The sequence below is a fragment of the Hyaena hyaena genome, unplaced genomic scaffold (genome assembly GCF_003009895.1).
Source record: "Hyaena hyaena isolate Hyena2069 unplaced genomic scaffold, ASM300989v1 scaffold_14, whole genome shotgun sequence".
In the NCBI taxonomy this organism is placed as follows: Eukaryota; Metazoa; Chordata; class Mammalia; order Carnivora; family Hyaenidae; genus Hyaena; species Hyaena hyaena.
The window spans coordinates 3,712,662-3,734,064 of NW_024080646.1; the positions used below are offsets into that span (position 1 = coordinate 3,712,662).

The 21,403-nt window shown below is 43.1% G+C and overlaps 1 protein-coding gene across 6 annotated transcripts in view; it reads left to right on the plus strand.

Annotated features, from left to right (window-relative positions):
• The window catches only part of TMEM241 (transmembrane protein 241), a 119,749-nt gene that overhangs the window by 15,548 nt on the left and 82,798 nt on the right, over positions 1–21,403 (plus strand). For all 6 annotated transcript variants that reach the window (XR_005525597.1, XR_005525601.1, XM_039217637.1 and 3 more), the window contains exon 4: positions 10,107–10,188. Coding sequence is in view for 4 of the 6 variants with exons in the window: in XM_039217637.1 (XP_039073568.1) it covers positions 10,107–10,188 (82 nt within the window). In the remaining 2 variants the exon portion in view is untranslated. The remainder of the gene's footprint in view (positions 1–10,106; positions 10,189–21,403) is intronic.

Consider the following 21,403-nt stretch of genomic DNA (forward strand, 5'->3'; position numbering starts at 1 on the left):
ATAACTGCCTGCAGAGTGCAGCATTTCCATTTTCCACAGATCCTCAGCAAAGGGGAGTTACCAGATGGCTAGCAGCAATGACCCAGCACCCATGTTCCCTCGTGTATGCCCGGGCTGGGTTTGTATTTCCCATGGTTGCAGTTTCCTACTTGACTTTCTGACTATGTCAGTAGAGAACCGAAGCTTGTCTTTGCTGTGTGACTGTGCACTTGTGTGGAAGTAGCAGAGGTTGGACTCTACTAAAAATCAAAACAGCAGCAGATGGATAGCTTGGAGTCCCAGAGGTCATCGTAGAGTGAGGGTTGTACTGGTGGGGCTGGAGGGTGGTTCCCAAATCAGTATTTAATAACATATGCCATGAGAGCTCATTTAGACCCCTTGTAGCCCGGGGCACAGCAAAATCCAAGATTACCTCTTAAAACAAGTCCCAGAATCTGGCACCACATTTCCTACTTCGCAGAGAGACCGTATCTGCCATGTTGCTCAGTCTCTGGCCATGTCATGGACTCCATTGAGGGACCCCGTGGAATCCATCTCTAAGATTTTTACTCAGCAACCAGTAATCACCAAGTGTTGGATAATGCTTTAGAGGCCTTCTGCCTTGGAAAGATGGTACTGGTTTTCAGCCGCAAGCTTGTCCTTACACCGGCAGCTCTTCTGCCCTTGCCAAACTACTGCAGACTGTCAAAGTGATTTTTCTAGCAGATGTTGAAGCCCTGTGCCATAGGCTATGTTTCCAAAACGTGATCCAGGACACAATGTCTTGATACAAGACATTTGACAGTGAGACCATGGCGCTCTTTACTGGATTCTCGAACCGTTGCTTATGGAATCAGGTGTGATTTCGTTGGAGACATTATGCACCATCCCCCGGTTCCTTTATGACCAGACTATGTTTAAAGAAAAACATTTGTAAAGTAATTTTTAATGTATGTACTGCTTTTTGTTCACTATACCTAAGACAGCAAATTTTTAACTCTCAAGTGTTCAAGGATGAGAAGTTCTAGGTTAATAATGCTATATCACAATGTCTTTGTGACCAGAGATTTCTAACCCATGAAGGAGAAAGCTCCACTCCTTAATTTTCTTTTTAAAAACAAATTTTTTTAATGTCTATTCACTATTTTTTGAGAGAGAGAGAGACAGAGCACGAGCAGAGGAGGGGCAGAGAGATAGGAAGACACTGAATTTGAAGATGGCTCCAGGCTTTGAGATGTTGACACGGGGTTCGAACTCACGGACCGTGCAATCATGACCTGAGCCAAAGTTGGATGCTTAACTGACTGAGCCACCCAGGCACCCCTCCATTCCTTAATTTTCCATTGGGAATCTTTGCTGGAGAACCATAAGACATTTCTCTGATAGGGCGCCCGGCTGTCTCACTCCGTTGAACATTTGACTCTTGATTTCAGCTCAGCTCATGATCCCAGTTTCATGGGATTGAGCCTCACATCAGGCTCTGCACTGAGTGTGGAACCTGCTTAGGATTCTCTGCCCCTCTCCCTCGCTCTCACTCTTTCAAATGAAAAAAAAAATTCTGGGGCATCTGGGTGGCTTAGCTGCTTAAGCATCCAACTCTTGGTTTTGGCTCAGGTCATGATCTCAGTTTGTGGTTTGAGTCCCACATCTGGCTCTGCACTGCTGGTGTAGTACCTGCTTTGAATTCTCTCTCTGCCCCTCCCCCACTCCCGCACTCATTCTCTCTCAAAGTAAATAAACAAACTTTCAAAAAAATGTCTTTGATAAAACCTCCAGATTAACTCAGTCCCGTCCCTAAAGAAATGAAGTGAGGGGCGCCTGGGTGGCTTAGTCGGTTAAGCGTCCGACTTTCACTTGGGTCATGATCTCGCGGTTCGTGGGTTCGAGCCCCGTGTCGGGCTCTGTGCTGACTGCCAGCTCAGAGCCTGGAGCCTNNNNCCCTCCCCTGCTCACGCTCTCTCTCTCTCCTAGAAATAAATAAAACATTAAAAAAAAAAAAAAAAAAGAAATGAAGTGAGCCAATCACTTAAGATGCTTCTTTTTATAATTAATTATTTTTTGTTTTGTTTTGTTTTATTTATTTCTAGGGGAGAGAGAGAGACAGTGTGAACAGGGGAGGGTCAGAGAGAGAGGGATTCACAGGCTGAAACAGGCTCCAGGCTCTGAGCTGGCAGTCAGCACAGAGCCCGACGCGGGGCTCGAACCCACGAACCGCGAGATCATGACCTAAGCGAAAGTCGGATGCTTAACCGACTAAGCCACCCAGGCGCCCCATTAATTATTTGTTTTTAAATGAGATAGATTGCCTTCATCAAAGCTAGTGGTGGTTGGAATTTCTCAAATATGTTTTTCAATGTGTTGGTATTTCATTTTGAGTGACTCATAGTTTTATGAACAGTTACCTTTGCTCACAAAGGAAAGTTAACACTCAAATTCATGTGTTGTTGATTATTTTTCCTATTTTTTTTTTCCTCCAGAGGAATATTTTATGTATATATGTAGAAATTACTTTTGGGGGATGATAAAACCAGCTTTCAAAGTATTCTCACGAAACATACGGAGATCCACTGCAGGGACATACTGTGAATAAAACCTGGTTGGTTTTGGTGTGGTAATTATGGGAATTCCCAAGAGAAGAGTCCCACGAGGCCAGGGACAGTAGAGGACAGAAATTGTTTTTTTTCAGCTTTATTGAGTTATAATTGTCCAATAAAATTATAAGATGTTTAACGTGTACATTGTGGTAATTTGATATATGTACACATTGTGAAAGATTCCCTCCATTTAATTAATGAACACACCCATCACCTCACTTTATTTATTTATTTAGGTGAGAACATTTAAATTCTATTCTTTTAGGAAATGTCAGTGACACAACGCAGTGTTATCAACTATAGTCACCATTTTATACATTAGATTCTGAGTCTTTTTTAAAAAAATTTTTCCTTTTTTAAAGATTCCACATATAATTCCAAATACCATGCAGCATTTTTCTTTCTTGGGACAGGATTTTTGGATCTTCAAAGTGTGTAGTGGCTGCAGGTCATGCCTGTACCACCCAGGGCATAGGAATCTGCTGAACTCACACTTCAGTGTAGACCACACCTCGTGTCACCATGCTTTGTGTCAATACAGTGTCTCACAACAACTTGGCTCTGCCTTTGTGGCATGAAAGCCACCGAACACTACATAAACAGGTGGGTGTGGCTGTGTGCCAATAAATGGTAGTTCAGCAACAGGCAACAGGTGGAATATGGCCCATGGGCCATAATTTGCTGACTCTTGTTCTCAGTTATGCTCTGTGAGAAACAATATCATCACAGGGTTCTTGGGTTCTGGTAATATGAGGGCTGAACTTTGCCAAGGGAGTTGACCCTCTGTAAGTCAGAAGAGTAAAGAATGAAGGAGGAAATGTCTAAGAATAGTAGGAAAGAGGGAGAATAAAGATTCTTGAAAGACCATGTTCACCAGGAATGGACCCCCCCAAAATGAAATCTCGGTATCTGCTCTAAGTAGGGAGTCCATGTATGTAAAAGGCCTTGTAAACTGTAAAGCAAATATTGACTTTATAATTGTAAGATACTACTGTTTTTGGCAATGCCAATAGGCAATATGAATCCTAGTATCTTGGTGGCCTGGTACTTTTTTTAAAAGTTTATTTATTTTGAGAGAAAGAGAGTGCATGTGAGGGGCAGAGAGAGGGGAAGAAAGGGAATTCCAAACAGGCGCCACATTGTCAGCACAATGACCCGAGACTCAAACACACCAACCATGGGATCATGATCTGAGATGAAATCAAGATGGTCAACTGACTGAGCCACCCAGGCTTGGTATTTTTACGTCTGGAAACTATTTTTAGCTCCACTAGGTGGCAGCATAACACCGAGAATTTTCAAGAACTCAGCTCAAGGGACCCTAAGCACCCATGAACAGATAAACTTCTGAGTGTTTTGAGGGAGCAGATGTTCCTTCCATAATGCATGCTCTGTTTGAAAAACAAGTGATTTAATTTAATTAGCCTTCATCTCGGTAACAACAGTTTTATAATTCATGGCAACAGACTATCGTTAGCTTCTTGTAAAATGCTTTATTTATCAGGGTTTTTAGGGATGGGAGATGCACACACCAAAAAACAAACAAGCCCAAGACTCAGACAAGATGCAATACTTGTGCTTGTAAATCATGTAAGAAAAACTATGTGTCACCATAATTTTCAAACCAGACCCCATAGCAAATAATACTTTCCCCCAGGAGTTGCTGTGAGATCCGTCACTACACACACGGGGACACACACCCTCACTGGCTCAGCAGTTCCCCAGATGGCCTCACACCACAGAGACTGACATCCTGCCAGGACCACCTCAGGACTTCATTTCATCCTGCCTCCTTTGTTGGCACATAGGACAATGAACGAATAAACCGGCACGGGAGGCCCAGACGGTGCCATCTTATAAGTTATAGGGGGAGAAAAGGTGCCTTGGTGGCATGTGCCTGGTTTGTTCCTCCTGTGTAGGTATTTGGCTCTCAGAGAATCATAGTCTTAGAGCCGGCAGTAGAAGGTATCGTAGCTCTGGCTACTATAACAAAAATACCAGAGACTGGGGGTGCCCAGGTGGCTCAGTTGGGCATCTGACTCTTGGATTCAGGTCATGATCTCATGGTTTGTAAGATCAAGCCCTGTGTTGGGCTCTGCCCTGATGTGTGGAGCCTGCTTCAGATTCTCTCTCCTTCTCTCTCTCTGCCCCTCCCCCATTCACACATGCTCTCTCTCTCAAAGTAAATGAAATAAACTTAAAAACAAAATACCGGGTGGCTTAACCATTAAACATTGATTTCTCACAGTTCTGGAGGCTGAGAAATGCAGGATCAGGGTACCAGCGTGGTTAGGTTCTGGTGAAGATCTTTTCTTGTCTATCTTTTCATCTCCTTCCATGGTGGAGAGGAAGAGAGGGAGAGAGACAGAAAGAGAGAGAGAGAGAGAGAGAGAGAGAGAGAAGCAAGGTCTGTCTCTTTTAGAAGGGCACTAATCCCGTCATGAGGGCTCCACCCTCATGACCTCATTACCTCCCAAAGGACCCACCTCCAAATTCGTCACGCCGGGGTCATGATTTCAACACATGAATTTGGGGGGAACACTAGCATGTAACCCATCACATAGGGCTGAGTTGGCATAACCTCTCTGAAGGCGATTTTGTAACTAATTCTACACTTTGAGCTTCTGTTCCACTTCAGGGAGTTTATACAGTAACTGCAAAAACATGAATATGAAAAGGGAGTATATTCAAGGATAACTATTACAGCATTAGAATGGTAAAAAGTGGATTAACTTCTATGTCCAACAATAGCATTATTCACTTATTAATATATTTGTGGTGATTTTTTTTGACACAAAAAGATGTTAAGCAGATTATGAAACAGTGTGTACAGTAGGATCCCATTTTTGCTGCGGCATTCATAAATGTGCATATGGGCACTGTTTGGAAGGAGACCTAGCAAGGTAACAGTGGTTATCTTTGGGTAGTGGGATTGTAATCGTAATGTTTTTCTTGATTATCTGTATTTTGAAAATTTTCTAGCATAGATAAGTACTACTTTTTTTTTTTTAAATTTATTTATTTTGAGAGAGAGACAAAGAACACACCGGAGGAGCACAGAGAGAGAAGGAGAGAGAGAGAATCCTAAGCAGCAGGCTCCACCCTGCCAGCATAGAGCCTGATGTGGGGCTCAATGTGGGGCTCGAACTCACGAACCATGAGATCATGACCTGAGCCGAAACCAAGAATGGGACGCTTAACTGACTGAGCCACCCAGGTGCCCCTAAGCACTACTTTTTAATAAGAAAACAAGATAAATTATTATAGGAAACAAAATATCTGCCTCCATGAGAAGTTTCTGAGTTCATGTCTATTGAAGAAAACATGTTTGTTAATGCAGTTAGTTTTCTGCTGCCACAGTTATAGGTTACAACATGATTGTTAGAAATGTTTATTGATTTTGAAATTGTTAGAATTACCCATTAGGACCATTTCAAAGAGCCAAATGGCGAGAAACTTTTTACTTTCATCCCTGTCCTTAAAAACCTAGTAGCTGTAAGCACCAGCAAATCTGTTCAGAGCAAACTCCCTGAAGGGCTTAAGAAAAGTGTAGGAAAAAATGTGAATTAGGGTCACGCCTGGAGTTTTCTGGTGTATTTTGATGCTGTTGTTTTCCCCTTGTATCAATCTAGAGAAAGAAAGGAATACATATTTTTTAAATGTTTATTTATTTTTGAGAGAGAGAGCGTGCATGTGTGCGTATGCTTAAGCAGGGGAGGGGCAGAGAGAGAGGGAGACTCAGAATCAAAAGCAGGCTCCAGGTTCCAAGCTCTCAGCATAGAGCCGGATGCGGGGCTCAAACCCACAAACCATATGATCATGACCTGAGCCAAAGTCGGACACTCAAACAATTGGGCCACCCAGGCTCCCCAAGGGAAATATTTGAAGTTACAAAAGTAATATGTGATGATTCCATCAGCAAATATTTGAGTGTCTAGCATATATACCAGACATTGTTGTCAGTGCAGGAGGTGCACCATGAAGAAAACAGACAAATCCTTGCCCTCATAGAGTTTACATTCTGGTTGAGGTAGACGGACAAGAAACAAAGGAAAATTGAAGTATATGACGTGTCAGGTGGGATAAGTACAGAGACAAATAAAGCTGGGTAGGGGTTAGGTGTGTATGTGTGTGCCCGAGTATGTTCTAGCGGGCGGGAGTCGGGGGTCATTATTGTATAAGCAGTAGGTAAGAAGGACTCAGAGATGAGCTGACTTTTGACTGGAGACCTGAGTACGAGAGAGAGAGTAGGCCCTGCAGGTGTTTGGAGGGGGAGGGTTCCGGGCAGGGGAAGCAGGATCAGGCCCCACAGTGCTTGGGGTACTTGATGACTAACAATGACGCCAGAATGCAGTTTTATTCTCCTTGTAAATGAAAACATCATTATGGAGAACTTTTAATACCTTTAAATATTGTAAAGAATATGCATGTTTTTAAAGCTTTTGATAAGGATAGACAAGTAGTGTGTGTGTGTGTGTGTGTGTGTGTATGTGTAACTTTTCATTTGTTTATTGAATATTTATATTTCTTATGTGTGTGTGAGAGAGAAATACACATACACACACTCACACACACATCACACACATGCAAACACCTCTTTTTTGCCCACTGAGTATATTTCTTTCGTGCAGTTGATTTTTTTCTTTTTAAAAAAAATTTTTTTAATTTTTTTTTTTTTTTTTGAGAGAGCAAGCATGAGCAGGGGAGGCGCAGAAAGAAAGGGGGGACTGGGGATCTGAAGCAGGCTCTGTGCTGGCAGAGCCCACCGTGGTGCTCGAACTCACAAACCGTGAGATCATGACCTGAGCCGAAATCGAGAGTCACATGCATAACTGACTGAGGCACCCAGGTGCTCCAAGGCTTCTTCTTTGTGTATGGATTGACTGTTGGTGTTCCTTTTAGGCTTTTCTTGCATCAGCTGCACTTAACACATACCCTATGATTTTGAGTGGAAGGAGAACTTTGATACTTTGAAACAATATGAATGCAGAGTTCTTCACAATATTTAATTACTTTTCTTCCCACTCCCCACCCCGCATCCTTTCATACTTGTTTTGCCCATATCTGTTTTGGCAGCACTTTTCCCAGTGATTCATATTTATCATTCTCGATAGCAGCTATGATTTTTTTTGTTGGTGTGGAGGGGAGGGAGGGAGGCAGCTGTCTCTGATGAGAGTTCACAAGGGCCAAGGCAGGGTTAGGCCACCAGCTGCTTTTGCAGGTGTCTAAATTTCCGCCTTTGGTGCGTGTTGCTTTGGCTCCATCCACCTAGAAGGTGGGCCCTGAGTGAGATAATTATGGATCTTAGTTCCATGGATGGATCCAAATGCTCACACAGCTGCTCTGTAACATTTCCCACAAGTGTTTGGTCCAACTGGATCTGTTTATTTTTCATAGTTCAAGTCATTTCTTTGTGTGTAGGGTACTGGGTTAAAATATGAGGTGTTCCCTAGCCATGTTTTCTCTTTCATATCCATGGCTCCTGAGATGCCCTGATGTCTCTTGGAGTGTATGACTGGGCAGGAGTTTTCTTTGTTTAAGAGGGAATAGAGCACAAACGCGTGGGGCCTTGCTGAGCTCACGTCCTGAAGCAGCGGGCCTGCTGCCGCTGGGCATGCTGCTGTTTCACACAGGGCACTCCTTGCCTTTTCACTGTGCTCCCTGCTGTGTATGCTCTGGGCCTCCTTGTGGTGCTCAGCGGGCCATGGGCCTGTCTCCCTTGACCCTTGTGAGCTTAAGGTCTAATGGGAAAGCCATTTCCTAGAGGAATAGCAGTTGGTTTGATGTCAAGCATGGCATCACTCTCCACCAAGATGGAGAATGGCATCCTCCTTTCTCTGTTCACCTATTGGTTGGAAGTGCAGACATCTATTATTGCAGCAAGACAAGTAAGAACAGAGAATATTCCTCAGGTCATTAATATTCTTCACATCGTTAGATGCTTGGTCTGCTACCAGAGCGAAATCATGCTGTGTTTGCAGCTTATATGTTTATATGTCAATGTCTCCCACTAGATTATGAGGTCCTTGAAGGCGGAGTATGAAAGGGTGGCTTAAAGTTGAGGCTTTAGAGTCAGATGACCTGAATTCAAATTCTGACTTTGCTATAACCACCTCTTCTGACCACAGACAAATTAAACTCTTTATGCCTCAGTTTTGTCATGTGCACAATGGGGATAATAATAATAATAAAGACATTTTCTTCATAGGTGATTGTACACATTTTTAAAAGACCCAGCGTAGAAAACATTTAGCACACTGCCTCATAATAATCCTGGCACTGTCAGCACTTTGCCAATTCATACAAATGTTTGCTGAGTGAATGTATTCAGAAAGGGTTTGGAGGCCTAACTAGAGACTAGAGACATTTTAGCACCAGGTTCCCTGGGAAGGGTACAAAGCAGGGCTGATCATAGATGTAGTGCCTGCCCATGCTAGTGAGATTCACAAAGAACATTCCGTGAGCAGGCACCATCCCAGGATAGCAGGTCATTGAGTGAGCTGGGATTGTTATGTTAAATTCTGCTGGAAGGGCCTCATTTATTTATATCTATTTTGAGAATAACTCTGGGAACTTGCGTTAGTGAACCACATGTGTTTGTGACTAGGGAACTTCAATGATGGGTTCTTTAGGTAAAAACCGGTATTTTGCTTCTATTGAAGACAGCAAGATTCTAAACTGTATTGAACAAAGCAGTTTTGGGGGCCCCTACGTGGCTCATTCGGTTAAGTCTCTGACTGTTAATTTTGGCTCAGCTCATGATCTCATGGTTGGTGAGTTCGAGCTCGGCATTGGGCACCTTGCTGACAGTGCAGAGTCTGCTTGGGATTCTTTCCCTCTCCCTCTCTCTTTGTCCTTCTACCACTTGTCAAACAGCATGGAGCTGTTTGATACATCGCCTAGGTAAATAACCTTTAACAATTTTGAATAATTTGGCATGGGTTCAAAGCCTCTGGGTATTTAAAATCCAAAGAATAATGCTCACTGCCCTTATAAAAACTTTAAAACCTTAAAAAAAAAAATCAGGGGCACATGGGTGGCTCAGTCAGTTGAGCATCTGACTCTTGGTTTCAGCTCAGGTCATGATCTCACAGTTGGTGGGTTCGAGCCTTGTGCTGCCAGCATGGAGCCTGCTTAGGATTCTCTCTCTCCCTCTGCCCCTTCCTGCTCTCACACACACATGCACACACACACACTCTCTCTCTCTCTTTCAAAATAAATAAAGTTAAAAAAATACTGGAAAAAAAAATCAGATCTGTTCTCTCTCCCAAACTTCAGGAAGCCTTTTTCCATCTCCAACTCGTTTGTGTTCCATTGTGGGATCGGTAATGCTAGGTAGTTGGCAGAGTGACGGGCTATAGCCAGATGGCTTTGTCAGCCTCCCTCACTCTCAGTGGACACAGACCACATCACACTTCACGGGTCGCTCAGAGATGTTGAGACAACCAGTGTCGTACTTGGTGCGTCCAAAAGGTCATGTCTTCTGGCTACGTCTTGTGACTGAAATATTCTGGTCTCTTTTCCTCTTTTTAGGTCTGATGTTTCGACATGGCTTCCCGCCTCGGTGCTGTTTGTGGGCATAATCTATGCCGGGTCCAGAGCATTATCCAAACTGGTAAGTGTTAGAGACTTTAGGGAGACAGTTCCTCTTTCCTTTACCCCTTCGCTTTTTAACTTACTGCACCTTGGATCAGTGGAGGACAGGACATCAGCTTCATGATGGTGCAGACAGACTGGAGAACTGCGTGGGGCCCTTTACCCCCTCTCCCTGAACTGAGGATAGATAACCAGATAATAGGGGAGGGCCAACTCGTTTTGTAAGATGAAGAGGCACTGATGGAGACGAGGAAGAGAAAGATGTGATATTTATGGAGCCTGACACAAACGGGGCCAGCCTGCTCTGCCTGAATGCAGGCCACCCTGGAGGGCAGGGAGAGTGGGCTCGGCTGGCTCCTCCTCGCTTCTGAGGAACCGTAACCCTGCCCATTGGTGACATGGACTGGGCGGTGCTGGGCTTAGTAGTGATGTACATGCCTGGCACAGCGTTGACACCCAGTACATGGGGGCGCTAGTAAAACAAGTGTCCCCCTGGTCTCCCACCCCATCCCCCTAGATTTGAGCTTCTCAAAGGAGGGGATGGTAAAGAACAAATTCTTCCAGTTACATTATATGAAAATATAAAAATGAAGTTATTTTTCCATCAAAAGAGAGTCCATTGATACTGCCATTGACCAGAGACTCAGAAGGAGGTTTAAAAATCAGTAATGCCTCTTCCTGTCTTGTACCCTGACCACTCATGCCGTTTTTATCTACCAGAAAATGATTGTATTCTGACTTTTGGAAAAAAAGGCAAAATTTTCAGAACAATTTGATCTTTTTATGTAAAGTTTGTTCTTATGTTGGTCCCTTAGGTCTCAGATGGAAAACAGTAAAGCAGACACAGATCTGCCTATCTTCAGACGTGTCATTGTTAGGATAACCCCGAAGTTGCAAAATAGTGGTTGAGAGTTACTAGCGGTTAATTTCTAAATTAAACCATCATTTTTCTTTCATGATTCATAAGCTTGAGTCATTTGGATGCTCTGTTCAATGGGGGAGAAACGTGCTGGGTGGGCCCAAGAAATGACCAATAGCACACATTGGTGCTCAGCCCAGAACCTGAGACCTGGACTGGCTTCCTGCTGCCCCTTCTCCCTTCTGTCAGGCTTTTGTTGAGTCTGCTGCCTTGCTTTACACCTTCTGGCCTGCAGAGGGCGCGCTCCCTCCCATAGCAGACTATAGGTATTGATGAAAAGCATGTATTCTTTCTTTTTTAAGTTTTTATTTGAATTCCAGTTAGTTAGCATACAGTGTGATATTAGTTACAGGTGTAGAATTTAGTCATTCAACACTTGTAAAACACCCAGTGCTCATCACAGGTGCCCTCCTTAATCCCCATCTCCTAGTTAAACCCCTTCCCCCCCCACCTCCCCTCCTGTAACCATCAGTGTGTTCTCTATAATTAAGAGTCAGTTTCTTGCTTTGCCTCTCCTTACCCCCCACCATGTTTATTTTAAAAACAATGTTTCTCGTATAGGAACTGGATAGTGATGGATGCCAGAATTTTGAAGTTTGAATAAGTATCGTTGGGCTAATAACAGCAATATTTTTTGTTTGTGCAGTATCTTTTCATATGTTTCTAGAGTGATCGTCTCTCTGTCTTTTTATGTGATTCTTACATTCACCTGACAGGTGATGTGTGGGGCAGATGTTAATCACCTGACAGAGGAAGGAACTTGGGTGTGGAAGGTCTTGGTGACTTGCCTCTAGTCCCAACTAGTGGCAGCTCCTCTAACTCCAGACCTTTTTGCCTTTTCAGATTTGTCTCTTTAGGGCCAACATGTATAGATTTTAGAATGGCCCAGGGTAGTCAGCCCTAACTTTAGACTCTTCATTGCAAGCATTAGAAAGCTCATAAACTGTTCTAAACAAAAGGGAAATTTACTGGTTCATATCATTGGAAAGTTGTAGATCAGGCAAGCTTGATCCAGAGGTTCCAATGACAGTTTCTGTCTCTCTTTCGGTTCTGCTCTGTCTTTGCTCCATTTCACAGCCAGGCTCCCCGCTCATGGGTGTCGTTGACTCCAGGCCCACATCCTTACAACTTGAAGTCTAGTGGAGAGAGGCTCTTCCTTATAGTTCCTGCATGAGTCCTGGGATTCACTCTGAATATATCAGTAGGGCCATTGCCCTTCCCAGGTCTGAAAGTGAACCAGGAAGATGGAATTACTGATTGGTTGGCCCCGGATCATTGTCTCCATTCAGTGTGGCTGGAGAGACTCAGAGCACCATTTGGCCATTCCTGGTCTTATAGTATCCCCGCCTGGATCCCATGGACTGAGACGGGGTGTGGCAGATCCTTGACACTGGGCTGCTTTACCCAAAGAAGCGATAAGTATACGAGGTGGCCGAAAATCACTCAAAAGCCCATTGTAAAGGTCATTCCAGTACATTCTCAGGCAGAATGGATGTTCCATAACCTAGTACAATGCTTCTCGAAGTGTGGTCCGTGCGCGGTGCCTGTCTGTGAGCTCTGTGTCACCTGTCCATGAGGACGTTGTGCCAGAATGTACATCCACTTTGGCACTAAACACATTGTTCAGTTGAGCTGACATTTTTTTTTTCATAGCGAGACTTTTTGAGAAAGGAAGCAGTGCACTGATTTGCCTTCTGGCCTGAGCTTATTTTCGGGGTGAGCACACTGTGAGTGGCGTTGCCTAGAGCACAGCCCTCTTTTATGGGCAAAAAGAAGCTGCTGCAGTTCAAACTCTTCGAGCAAAGGAAAACAACCCAAACCCAAATACACCCAATTAGAGTGGGAGTACAGAAAAGAGACACTCATTATTGTTTTTCAGTGAACTAACAACCCAGCATCTCTTCTTTGTTTTCTGAGGTTTTTGTTTTTACATAGCTGCTTACAATTTACAGAGCGGGTTAAACATGAGGCAGTCATACAGCTTGTGTTAGATAGAAAACAGGCGTCCATATGCTGGTGCCAAGCTGTCAGTTTAAGGAATCCACAAGGAGTTGGGGGAAAGTGCTCAGTTAAAATCTGTGTGTATATTGTTATGCAGAACACTTTAGAGGTAGTTCTGCTCCATAAAGGCCTCCCTTATCTGACAAGATTTTGAAGCTCTGTTCCTCTGATGTGCAACTCCTAAGAGGAAGCTGGTTTAAGGCATACGCCTCTATAAAGGCATAGCAGGGAAAATTCTTTATTGGTTTTTCCTCCTCACAACCGAATGATAACACAGAGTTAAGGGAAGGGGGTTATTCTTGTGGTTTATTCATTCAGCAAATATTCATTGGTGGGTCTACTATGGGTTGGACGCTTAAAGACAAATAAGATATGGTTCCTGACCTTGAGAAACTCCAAGGGGAGTGAGAAAGACACAGCTCACCAGGGGAAGAGGTGCCATGAATATTCGGTGTTAGCGTGTGCCGGGCACTTTCCGTTGCCACTTTTCATCACATATGAAGTCAGACTTAATTATTCCCACTTACAGATGAGGAAACTGAGATCCAAATTATTTGGCCAAGGTCAACAACTCATAAATGTTAAAGCGGAAGTGTAAACCTGTGGTGTCCAACCACAGCAGTTCATCTCTAAAGCTTACCGTCTTTCCTCCCCAAATTACATCACCCAGGAGAAATCAGCCCATCAGGACTGAGGAGAGGAACCTTGTAGTTGCTGTCCCTTCTACTTGGGCTAGTTTGGGTCAGTTTCTCCAGCTATCCTACACTGAATAAGGTCACAGTGATGATGGTGATGATGGTGGTAATGGCAGGAGTGTTGGTCTTTGGAGTGTCAGTACAACCTTGACTGGTCATTATTCCTCTTCTTGTAATTTCCCCGCCGAAGACTTGTCAGTGAGACAGGGTTGCCTCAAAGCCTGTGCTGGTGAGTGTTTAGAACAGACACGCAAAGTCCTACATTCATGAGCTTGCCAGTGAGAGGCCATCCTGGTGTCGGTGATTTGGCCGCTCAAACCATGTTGTTTTCTTGCTTGGGAGAAGCCGGGGTCAGGAGTTGAAGTACTCTGCAAATCTGAGTTAAGGCATTTTGACAGGACTGCTCTTGGTCTCTTCCCCAGCTCTTTGATCTTGGTCCTTCCCTAACTGCTTGTCGGGATTTGTCTTCCATGAGCACAACATTCACTCCGCACATTGCAAGTGGAGCTTGGATGGGGTGTTGGTGAGGAAACACACATGGATAATTAGACCCAGATGGAGCAGATTACTCAGTTAAGCAGACTGGAGCCCATGGGTCCCCTCCCCATTTGTTTGGCACTTATATTATGTAAAGGAACTTGGGTCCACAAAGGAAAAGAATGTAAATGTTGATGTAAAATGGAGACTCTTCCCCTGATGTTCCCTGTTACTGCCGATTTGAGGCAGCCCTCCTCTTTCATGTTGTTCTCTTACCACAGCTGATCAGAATCCATTTGCATGGATTACTTTTTAAGGCATTGGCTCGGCAGCAAAATAGTAAACCCTTCCTCTGGATTTTAGTTATCTTCTTGCTCCATTTATGATGTTCTCCATAACCCTTATAAACTGATTTATTAAAACAGGGTTCCAGGGGTGCCTGAATGGCTCGATCGGTTAAGCATCTGACTCTTGATCTCAGCTCTGGTCTTGATCTCAGGGTTGTGAGTTCAAACCCTGTGTTGGGCGTGGAGCCCACTTAAAAAAAACAAAAACAAATAAAAAACAAAAAACCAGGGCTCCAAGGGAAAAAGCTTATGACACTGGATCTGGCAATGATTTCTCAGATATGATACCAACAACACAGGCAACAAAGGAATAAACAGACAAATTGGACTTCATCAAAATGAAAAACTTTGGTACATCAAAGGCTACCATCAACAGAATAAAAAGGTAACCCACTGAATGGGAGAAAATATTTGCAAATCATTTTTTTGATAAGAGATGTTGAAATAAATTTCTAGTCCCAAGATGGAGCTCCTCCTTTCAGCAGTGCTACAAACCACACTTTAGCATTCACATAAATGCTCCGCTTGACCAGAAACTCAGTACATCCACACAGCCAGTCCGTCAACACCACAGCAACTCAGCATTCTACACTTATTTCCTTGTTCCTTGATCTTCCCAAATAAGGTCAGATCTGCAACTCCAGCCAATCATGCCATTTCCCTCTTGCCACTTCTTTTATTAAAAAAAATTTTTTTAAATGTTTATTTACTTTTGAGACAGAGACAGAGCATGAGCCGGGGAGGGGCAGAGAAAGAGAGGGGGACACAGAATCCAAAGTAGCCTCTAGGCTCTGAGCTGTCAGCACAGAGCCCTACGAGGGGGCCATGAGATCATGACCTGAGGCGAAGTCGGAAGCTTAACCAGCCGAGCCACCCAGGTGCCCCTCCCTGTTTCTACTTCTAACACTTCATAAAACTCATTCTTCCCCAGAACCCCTTGGGAAGAGTGCTTCACTGTTTCTGAGGCACCATACTCCCCCAGTCCAAAGTTTGTTTTCCCTTGAATAAAGGACATCAAGCTCATTACCAAATTGTTTTAGTTTTGCCATTCAAAAGGGGTTAATATCCGGAATATAGAGAAAAGTCCTCAACTCAACAACAAAAACCAAACAGCCCAATTCAAAAATGGCCAAAGGACTTGAAAGGATATTTCTGCAAAGATGTACAGATGTCTCATAGGCCCCTAAAAAGATGCTCAGCATCATTAATCATTAGGGTAATGCAAATCAGAACCATAATGAGATACCACTTGACACCCATGAGTATGGCTGTCATCAAAAAGCTGGAAAATAACAAGTGTTGGTGAGGATGTGGAGAAACTGGAGTACTTGTGTGGTGTTCTTGGGAATGTGAGTTGGTGCAGCTGCTGTGGAAAACAGTATGGAGGCTCCTCAACAAATTAAAAATAGACTCACTGTATGATCCAGCGATTTCACTTCTGGGTTTACACCAAAAAAAAAAAAAAAAAAAATTCAAAGCAGGGAGTTGAACAGATATTTGGAGACCCATATTCATAGCAGCACTATTTATAGTAGCCAAAAGTTGGAAGCAGCTCAAGTGTCCGTTGATGGGTGAATGGATAAACAAAATGTGGACTATGCATGCGATGGAATACTATTTAACCTTAGGAGGGAAGGAAATTCTGACATATGTAACACCTTGGATAAACTCTGAGGACATTGGATGAACTCTAAGGACATTGTGTTAAGTGAAATAAGCCAGTCAAGAAAGGACAAATACTGTGTAATTCCACTCCTATGAGGCGTTTAGAGTGGTCAAGGGGCTAGGGGGAGGAGAGAGTGAAGAGTTGGATATAATGGATACAAAGTTGGAATTTTGCAAGATGAAAAAGTTCTGGAGATGGATGGTGGTGATGGTCACAGAACGATCTAAATACACTTAATGCCACTGAACTGTACATACCCTCAAAAATGGTTAAAATGAGGGGCACCTGGGGGGCTCAGTTGGTTAAGTGTCTGACTCTTGATTTCGGCTGAGGTCGTGATCTCATGGATCATGAGATCGAGCCCCAATTTGGGCTCTGTGCTGACAGCACTAAGCCTGCTTGAGATTCTCTCTCTCTCTCTCTCTCTCTCTCTCTCTCTCTGTCCCTCCTCTGCTCATGTGCGCACGTGCGCGCGCGCGCACACACACACACACTCTCTCTCTCACTCTCTCTTTCAAAATAAATATATAAAAATTAAAAAGAATACATACATATATAAAAATGGTTTAAAATGGTAAATGTTATGGTAAACTTTGCCTCAGTTTAAAAAATATATTTAAAACAACCTTGGCTCTGTTAGAGGTTTTCTTGAGGATAATAAGAGGAGGAGATGATAATGGGGTTTCTCATGACTCTCACAGAATTTCTTTGGCTGCCGTAGGGCACGCATATCTGGTTTAACTCATTCATGTCTGTGCATTTCAGTAAAGTATGAGGAAAAATAGCAATTCACTGAAAGCAGGCCAGTCTGCCCCCTGTTCCAGCCCGTGCATTTGTGCCCCCAAGTGAACAAGTGGAACCCCTGGTGCTTTAAAATGTCCATTTTTCATACAACAAGGCCCTAAAACATGGGCCAGCTACTTTACATGATGCACCAAGGAAGGACAGAGATGGTCTCCAAGCTCGTACTGGAGATACACTGGCAAAAGGGGAGACTGGTCCTCTGCCCTTAGGGGCTTTGCCATAGGATGACAATAATGAGATTAATGGAAATAATAACAACTCATGCAGATCAGCTTATGAATGTATTCGTTTAAATGTACATATACTTATTTAAATACCTCACCATCTTCCAGAAAGGATGTGTGGTGGCTTAAAAGAAAAATTAAGTGGTGCCTGGGTGGGTCAGTTGGTTAAGCGTCCGACTTTGGCTCAGGTCATGATCTCGCAGTTTATGATTTCGAGCCCCGCATTGGGCTCTGTGCTGACAGGCTGGAACCTGCTTCTGATTCTGTGTCTCCCTCTTTCTCTGACTATCTCTCAAAAATAAATAAACATGAAAAAATTAAAAAAAAGAAATATTAAAATAACAGACTTTTTTAATGAACAGAATTTTTAAAAACTTCTAGGTAGAGAATAATAGAAGAATTAGATGAGGCTGCAGAGAGACTTAGTGCATAGACATTTGTACTGTAATATCCTACAAAATAAATACAGTTGGGCCTTGAAGTCAATTTTCAGCATTCTGTGGCCAAGTAAAACAGTTAACAAGACAAGACCCTTGGCGCTTGTAGGGTAAGAGTGAGGTCATTGCTACACCTGTTGCAAGCATAGCATAATGTATAGAAATGTTGAATTGCTATGTTGTATACCCAAAACTGTTGTACCATAGTGTGGCAATGATATTCATATTTAAAAAGTTAAAAGGAAACAAGGGTGAGGTCATTGCGGAAGAAGGGCAAAGCTTCTTTTCTCTCAGATCCTCTGTCCTCCAAAAAGGTAGACTGGGTCTTCAACAACATCCTTATCATAAACACAATGGTAGCCTAGTTTCTAGGATTCTTAGAGTATTTTGGATGCATGATGAAGTAGAACAACTCAGGAGGAGCAGCTCGAGGGCTAAAACTGCTACCCGGTTACCTGGCTTCCTTTGCAGACTGCCCTTAGGCACCATCCAGGAACATTGTTCCTGGCATGCATGATTTTGATACAAATTGGGTAGCCAGCAGTTCCAAATTACATTCTTTGGCAAAGGCCTGGAGTGCAGTTATTCTGTCTTGTAGAGTAAACCCACACCCACATATTTAAAAATCACCCAAAGAGAAAATGGGATTGACATTCTTTTACAGAAATTAAGAAACTGATTCAGGGCTCCTGCTTGAAAAAGGGAGTCATCCACATCTACACAGTGACCCAAGGCTGTGCCTGTGGGCGGGGCCGGGTCTCCGTAGAAAACTGTTCTAACTAAGTCCCAACACCTAAACAAATAACAGTCAAGGTTCAAAATTCCACTCTGGAAAGCATGGCAATAATGAGAAAAAAGTTTTTAATTTTTTTAAATGTTTTATTTATTTTTGAGAGAGAGAGAGAGAGAGAGACAGAGCCCCAGCAGGGAGGGGCAGAGAGAGAGGGAGACAGAATCGGAAGCAGGCTCTAGACTCCAAGCTGTCAGCACAGAGCCTGACATGGGGCTTGAACTCATGAACTATGAGATCATGACCTGAGCTGAAGTTGGACACGTCACTGACTAGGCCATCCAGCTGCCCCGGGAATAATGAAAAATTTTAAGTAATAGATACAAACTTCTCTTCACAGCCAGAGAATAATTTCCCATGGTACATGGATGAAATGTTGAATTATAAGCTAATGGACTCTAAGAATAAATTAGTTGCAAGCTGTGCCCCTAAGCAACCAAATAAATTGGCCTGCAGTGTAGTCGAATTTGGTTAATTACACTTAGTGTCAAAAATGATGATTTGGGCATTATCGTAGTTGATCTTGTCCATTTTTCCTGAATGGAAGATGGTAAGACCTTTTGTTGTTGAAGCCATTCCTAGAGTCCTGACAATGTGAAAGAACTTACCTATTTCTCTGTTCTCCTTAGCAGCAAGTATACAGATTTCCTAAAAGTGGTTTTCAGATTATTAAGAGGCAGGTTAAAAAAGAAAACCAAAATATATTCCTCCATTTTCTTATCTGTGTGATGGGGATGTTAACAGTGTCTACATCATAGAGTTATAATGACAATTTAATATGCAAAAGCAGTTAGAATAGCAGCTAGTACCTATAAGCATTCAGTATATCTTAGCTATTATTATTGGTAGTATCATTTCTCAAAATGTGTGTCTGAGTTGGCAAAAATAAGTCCTGCTGAGGGGCGCCTGGGTGGCTTAGTTGGTTAAGCGTCCGACTTTCGCTTGGGTCATGATCTCACGGTTTGTGGGTTCGAGCCCCGCGTCGGGCTCTGTGCTGACTGCCAGATCAGAGCCTGGAGCCTGTTTCAGTCTGTGACTCCCTCTCTCTCTGACCCTCCCCTGCTCACGCTGTCTCTCTCTCTCTCTCTCCTAGAAATAAAAAAAAAAAAAAAAAAAAAAGTCCTGCTGAACCTCACTCCATAAGATAATAAAGGTCAGGTTTTCTAAAAGAATCAGTCGCTAGGGGCTTTCCTGACCTGAGAGCATAGTCAGACTGGGACTCATACACAGAGTTAAGAGCCCAAGGAAAATCAGTAATTAAAGATGCAAACTGCGTTAAAATTGTTTTTCGTAGACCTCTATGGAGGCTGAGATCATCAATTGTACAATTACAGGATTGGTTTTTTTAATCATTTATTTATTTTGAGAGAGAGAGGGAGAGCATGTGCACTGAAGGGGAGAGAGAGGGAGAGAGAGAGAATCCCAAGCAGGCTCTACACCATCAGTGCAGAGCCTGATGCAGGGCTTAAACTCACAAACTGTGAGATCATGACCTGAGCCGAAACCAGGAGTCAGATGCTGAGCCACCCAGGTGCCCCACAATAACTGGTTCTAAAGCCTGCTAGCTTCTCAGTAGAAAAATGGTTTGAGAAATTCAGATTTAAAATTTTTTAAGTAGCAATGAAAGCTATCCTTTAAAAAAGATGACAGAGGGGCACCTGGGTGGCTCTGGCAGCTGTGTCCGACTCTTGGTTGTGGCTCAGGTCATGATCTCACAATTTATGGGATTGAGCCCCAAGTCAGGCTCTGTGTTGACATTGTGAAGCCTGCCTGGGATTCTCTCTCTGTCTCTCTCTCTCTCTGTCTCTGTCCTTCTGCCACTCTCTCTCTTTCAATAAATAAATACATTAAAAAATAAAATTAAAAAGGTCATAGAGTTTACTATGAGTTCATGTATTTTATTTTTTCTTTTATTATTTTGTAAAGTTTTTATTTTTAAATAATCTGTACACCTAACATGGGGTTTGAGCTCCAACACCAAAAGTCACATGCTCCTCTGACTGAACCAGCCAGGCGCCCCTGAGTTCCTATATTTTAGATCATACCAGTTTTCTTACTGGAGGGAGTGGACTGGTGGGATTCGGAACACACCAGTTCTGGACTTTGGACAGGCGTGGGGCCAGGAAGGTTATACTGGGGGCTTGCTGTAATTTGGGTTTTATAGCATCAAGGTTAGGAGCTTGGGCTTTGTAGATAGCCTGGATTGGAGGCATGGCTCAGCCTCTGAACTAGCTGTGAGCTCTCAGCAAGTTACCTCATCTTCTAAGCATTAGTGTCCTTGTCTATGAATCAAGGTAGTAGCACCCAGTAATTGAGTTGTTGGAAGGAATTTTTTTTTTAATTTGGAAACAAACATTCATTTATTCTTAAAACACTTGTATTCCAAATTTATGATGTAGTGTAATGAGTGTCTCTGATACTATCTTTTCCCAATGTTTTTTAACATCATGGCGCAGAGGGCTTTAAAAAGAGTACACCTTCTTTACATGAATTCAAACGTCCCATGATTAAGTCCCATCTTACTTTAAAAAAAAAAAAAGTGAGGGAAGCGCCTGGGTAGCTCAGTCAGTTAAGCGTCTGCCTCTTGATCTCAGCTCCACTCTTTTTTTTTTTTTTAATGTTTTTTTTTTTTTTTTTTTATTTCTAGGAGAGAGAGAGAGAGAGACAGCGTGAGCAGGGGAGGGTCAGAGAGAGAGGGAGTCACAGGCTGAAACAGGCTCCAGGCTCCGAGCTGGTGGTCAGCACAGAGCCCGACGCGGGGCTCGAACCCACGAACCGCGAGATCATTACCTAAGCGAAAGTCGGACGCTTAACCGACTAAGCCACCCAGGCGCCCCCTTTTTTTTTTTTTTTTTAATGTTTTTTTTTTTTTTT